Source organism: Xyrauchen texanus, chromosome 4 (genome assembly GCF_025860055.1).
Source record: "Xyrauchen texanus isolate HMW12.3.18 chromosome 4, RBS_HiC_50CHRs, whole genome shotgun sequence".
Taxonomy (NCBI): Eukaryota; Metazoa; Chordata; class Actinopteri; order Cypriniformes; family Catostomidae; genus Xyrauchen; species Xyrauchen texanus.
In genome coordinates this window covers 1,228,240-1,234,239 of record NC_068279.1, presented here as the reverse complement: position 1 = coordinate 1,234,239, position 6,000 = coordinate 1,228,240, and the positions used below count along the sequence as shown (strand labels likewise).

The 6,000-nt window shown below is 43.4% G+C and overlaps 1 protein-coding gene across 1 annotated transcript in view; it reads left to right on the top strand.

Annotated features, from left to right (window-relative positions):
- Window positions 1–6,000, top strand: part of LOC127643255 (cytosolic phospholipase A2 gamma-like) — a 53,089-nt gene that overhangs the window by 12,822 nt on the left and 34,267 nt on the right. The window contains exon 2 of the mRNA XM_052125925.1: window positions 3,646–3,671. Coding sequence (XP_051981885.1) covers window positions 3,646–3,671 — 26 coding nt within the window. The remainder of the gene's footprint in view (window positions 1–3,645; window positions 3,672–6,000) is intronic.

Genomic DNA, 6,000 nt, shown 5'->3' with positions numbered 1-6,000 from the left:
CAGGACCATCCAACTCGGCAACGCGATTCAGTTTGCCAGTCCCTCGCCCCCTTTTAGCGGTGTCCACTTTACCTCAGTGCATGGTGAAAACGGCAACAATGTACTTGCGGAGATCACAACCTTGCACAAACTCCCGTTCAAAATGCTCACGCAAAAACACATTTTAACTTGTGTCTGGCATCAAGATTGGACATCAGTCGTCTAGGGCTTCAGGTCAACTGGGAAAAGAGCAAGCTCGCCTGGTGCAGTCGGTGCTGAAATGTCTCACCTTATTCAAGCCAGACACAGCGGTTCCTCTAAAACAATTCCAGAGGCTCCTGGGGCATATGGCATCCTCCACGGTGGTCGCGCCACTGGGGTTGATGCATATGAGACCACTTCAGCACTGGCTTGAGTCCCGAGATGGGCATGGTGCCGCGGCACGTACCGTTTGTTCATCACCCATGCCTACTTGCACAGGTTCTGAGCAAGGTCAGGGAGGATGAGGAACAAGTCACTCTGGCGGCCCCCTACTGGCCCATATGGAATTGGTTCTCGGATCTCACGCTCCTCGTGAGAGCTCCTCCCTGGCGAATTCCCTTGAGGAAGGACGTTCTTTCTCAGGGAAGGGGACCCTATGGCATCCGCGCCCAGACCTCTGGAACATCCATGTCTGGCCCCTGGATGGGATGCTTTCAGACATCCCCCTTCGAGCTGCTAGAATCAGTTGAGCTCAAAGCCCTCTCCTTGAAGACGGCCCTCCTGATCGCGCTCGCTTCCATCAAGAGGGTTGGGGACCTGCAAGCATTCTCTGTCAGTGACACTTGGCTGGATTTCGGTCCGGCAGACACCCATGTCGTCCTAAGACCTGGGCTACGTGCCCAAGGTTCCTACTACCCCCTTCAGGGAACAGGTAGTGAAACTGCAAGAACTGCCCCGGGAGGAGGCAGACCCGGCCTTTTCGTTGCTGTGTCCGGTGCGTGCTTTGCATACATGTGGACCACACACAGAGCTTTAGACATTCTGAGCAGCTCTTTGTCTGCTTTGGTGGATAGCAGAAAAGGAACGCTATCTCCAAACAGAGGCTTCCCCACTGGGTCGCTGACGCCATCGCCTGAGCCTATCACACCCCAGAAGTGTCCGCCCCCTTGCGGGTTCGAGCACACTCCACGAGAAGTGTGGTATCCTCGTGGGCACTGGCCAATGGCACCTCCTTAGCAGACATTTGCAGAGCAGGGGTCTGGGCAACACCCAATACCTTCAAGAGATTTTACAATCTCAGGGTTGAGTCGGTCTCGTCCCACGTTCTCTCAGGTCCGAGTACGTAGAACTCGGGAATGTGGAATGTCTGACCGGGTGTTCCGCTTGCATATAGCATCTGTCCCCTCCACTGAGGTGATCACGTGCACTCTTTTCTCCCAGGAGAGTCCACTAGATTCGCACTCCCTGGATGTTCTTCCTCCCTAGCCCTCTGGTCCGTGCATTTAGTGGAGGAATTCCCCGACCAGACACACTACGTGTACTAAAATTACTCTGTACTGGAATAGGTGCTCCACAGGATGGGCCCTTGTGGATTAATCCCCATGTGTGTATTTTCCGCAGTACAGTCCTCCTACTGTCCTAGCTGCCCCCCTGTCGCCGTGTTTGTAGCAACTCCTCCCTCGCAGCAGGTAGGATCTACCACCGCACCATTTCCACATGTGCCCTGAAAACACATGTGACATATTTGACAACACTTCACCTCCCCCACCCTGGGTAGGTGGTGGTCTACACAGGGTCTTTTCCCCCTGAAAGAATAGGAGTTGGAAAAGAATGCCTTCCCGATGGCCCCAGCCGCTTTAACTCTATGTGAGAAATATAGAGAGAGAAAAGGTGTGGCTGGCATGGCTCCTCAGTGCAAAACCAGAATGGAAAGATGCATGATTCCCTCCCTTTATACCTGTATGTCAGGGGGAGGGACATGCAAATTCTGTCTGCCAAATTCTCATTGGCCTTTTCTCAAGTTTAAAGGTAACCAAGGCCTTCAAGAAAGACCCCTATTGTAACTTCACTCGACACAACGTCTCGTTCCATCAGGGAACGGAGGTTACAACAGTAACAAAGACATTTTTATTGTCAAATAAAGTTAAAAAATCTACCAGTACTGAAGAAGTAATCCAAAGTATTTAGAATGCGTTACTGACCTTGAGTAATCTAACGGAATATGTTACAAATTACATTTTACAGCATGTATTGGATCACATCATTTATATGTATAAATGTATTTTGAATGTTTTCAAAATACATTTTGAATGTAACTTTATTCTAAATACCAATGATTTAAATTGTAACTGTAGTGGAATACAGTTACTTATATTCTGTATTTTAAATACATATTCCTGTTACATGTATTTCGTTACTCCCCAACTCTGGCTGTAAGTCACTTCTTCACTATAAATAACCCAATAATGTCTGAATGTTATTTGTTTCATTAATTAATTACTCATTAATTACTCATCACAGCATTCAGTGTCTGAGAAGTGAGAAATTGATGCATCTTTAGAGAAGCATGACTTTGTGCCTCTGTGTTCTTTAACTACAAATCAGTTTATAAACATAACCACACCCCTCTAATTCAAAAGGCTACAGGTAACATGACTAGTCAGCTTGAATAATCATAATAAAATATACTGGTTACTGGTGGTGATTGAGGAGAGTACCCATGTAAAAGAGCTTTGAGTGTAGTGCTATATGAGTAAAATTGCTATACTGAAAGCACTACAACAACACATTATTTGATGTGCTATCTTGTGAATTTAAGAGCTGAGACAGGGGCAATTTAGGACAAAATAACAATATGACAAATTGACATAACAAGGTGACGTGAAACAGGTGATGTTAAACAGGTGAGGCAACTGTGTTATAGCATGTATATAGCCTCCAAAAAAATACTAGACCTTCAGGAGCAAGTATGGGTCACGGCTTGCCAATTTGACAACAGATGTGTCAGCAAATAATACAGCACTTTAAGAACAACATTAAAATATTCAAGAAATCTGGTCAAATCTTGGTACGTAAAAGGCTGAAAAACCCCTTCTGAATGTGCGTGGTCTTAAAAACCGTCATGCGTCTGTAATGGATGACATGGGCTCGGGAATACTTTGGTTAACCTGTCAGTCAACAGCATTTACCGCTGCTTTCACAGATGCAAGTCAAGGCTACACTTTGCAAAGGAGAAGCTAGAGTCCATAAAATATTTATTCCTCTTTATTGTATTACATCCTGTAGAGCTGAAGAGAACTTGCTTAACAGCTAGTTTTTGGCGACCTCTCCTGGACATAAATGGAGCTATTCCTGCATAGTTACCGATTAATGAAGGAACAGTTTTATAAAGGTTTGTGCTTAAGTTTAAACAGACTTTTTATAATTTAGCCTGGTGTTTCTTTGTTTTGTTTTTTGAGGGAAAAAAAATTCTTAGCAAATTAGCATACTTCTTATCATATGGAAAATTGTGCATAGCCACACAGTATTTCTTTAAAGTGAACATTTTTTTTTTTTTTTTAAATATCTGACTAACCTAAAAAAAAAATCTAATCCTACATTTTCAAATGAATTTCATAAGATATTGCCCTAGATAGTTCTGAAATGATACAAATGTACTTTCATGTCTACTCTATTGCTTTATAGATGAGTGCATCCAAACCCCAGAAAAGGTAATCCTGCTTAGATTGTCAGAATATTGGATTCCATGTCTCTCTCTCTCTCTTTATTTATATCAATGATTAATCTCAGTAATTATGAGAATGACTGTTCAAAATGAACTGTATTATAAATGATGTGTATAAAAATAATGAAGTTACACTGCAGCACTTGAATGTCTGTGTATGACTCCTGCAGCAGTTCGGTGAGAATCAGCCGCTCTCTGAATATGAACGAGGAAGAGTTTGTAAAGAGAAGGAAAGACATCGTTCTAAAATGCCTTGAGACGCTCGATATAAAGTGTAGTCAGGTAAAACCTCCAGAAAAACCTTTCGTTATGCTTTGTTACATCTGTCTGTCTATACTTTCATGAAATTACCTAAAAGATTTGTTGTAGCAAAGGAACACCAGATCAGTTTCTCAGAACAATGATGTCATCAGGGCTGATTGTGGTTGAGTGTATAAGAGCTGTGATATTTGGGTTTCATGAGCAGGTGCCAAATATTGCACTACTGGGTTCTGGAGGAGGAGAACGAGCCATGGTGGGTTTACTGGGATCCCTGGATCAACTCGGCAAAGCAGGTCTTCTGGACTGTTTCCTCTATCTGTGTGGAGTCTCTGGATCTACATGGTACTGAACAAAAACACACACGGATGGTCAGGGGCCAAATGAATAAAACTTCTCAGACAAGCTCTTAATAACAGTGTAAAGCTTTGACTTAAGTGCCAAAACATTCCTAGCATAAAATAGGAGATTTTTATAATGACACTAAAGGTAACTTTCAACAAAGTCTAAACCTGATTTTTAAGTGCTGACTGAGATGACACTAAAGTGTAGGAAGGACTACATTGATGTCTACCCAAAATAGCCAATAGTGAGCCTGCAAGGGTATAAGGTCATGACACCATTCATTCAAACATTAAAAACACACATTTAAATGATATCAAATAAACCAATCTCTTTGTTATAATCCCATTACTGTTTCCACATTAGTACTCAAACATGGTTGAATTTACAAGGTAACACACTCGATGAACAAGGTCTATTTGAAGTAACAAGTGCTGTTGGGAAACAATGACAACTGCACGACTTTGAGTTTATAATATTTACTGATAATAAATCAAATGTAAGTTATGAGCTGGGGTTAAACATCTCTCAAGTGCATAAATCTGTATACTATACTATAAGCTTCTATAAAACATTTATTAAAGTGTTTGGGTTGGGCTGTTTTATATTGTGCATTACGGTGTCTAAGCAAACATAAGTGTTACGGTAGGTAATGAATCAAGCGATCGGCAGTCGATTGCTTTGTTCTGTTGTCCTCGTGCTGTCCTGTTGTTAATACAGTTGCAGAGCTGCACTCGCATGTCTGACTCTTCTTTATGTTATACCTATGTCTTATACAGTTGCATAAACATGGTGTCAGAAGATACCTAGCGCGTTCGTTCTTGAGTTCACGCTGTAACTGCTGATTTCGACCATTTCTTCGATTATGGACGCTGATAATGCTGCGGCCGTGCCTCGCCCGTCTAGCGGCGTACCAGTCCACATCGCGGCTAACATACCTCCGCCGTCACCGATGAACATGAACGGAGACTGGAGCGCTAACTGGGACTTATTCAGAGCAGAGTTTGAGGATTATGCGCTGGTCACGGGCCTGGCTGACAAGACCAGGGAGGTCCAAGCTGCCACGTTGAGAAGTGTGATGGGATCCGAATGCAGACATGTTTACCGGGCAATTTGAATTTCACAGACGCGCAACAGAGAGACATTGAAACCATCCTAGATGCATTGGATGGATACTTCAAGCCTGCCAGAAATGTCATTTATGAGAGGTATGTGTTCGGCTGTTGTAAACAGGAGGAAGGGGAATCCATAGACAATTATGTGACCAGATTGAGAGAAAAAGCTGCAACTTGTGATTATGGTGGTTTGAAGGATGAAATGATTCGTGACAAAATCGTACTGGGCATTACAAATGAAGGGATCAGACGCAGGTTGTTAAGTGAAAAAAAAATGAACACTGCTCACAGCCATTGAGATGTGTCGCACAGCTGAACAGACCGCTATGCATATGAGAGCGATGGATACCGCGTGCATGCCTCCAGCCGAAACGGTTCACGCTGTTGCTAGGAAACCTTTCAAGCCTAACCAGCGGAAGCAGAGTAATTCACCAAGACTCTTAGACACAAGCAAGACATGCCGATACTGTGGTAATGTGCATTCAAGAGGCAGGGATCATTGTCCAGCATACGGCAAAACATGCAGACTCTGTGGAACTGACAATCACTTTGCTAAAGTGTGTCTTAAAAGCAAAAGCACAACCAACAGAAGGAAACCAT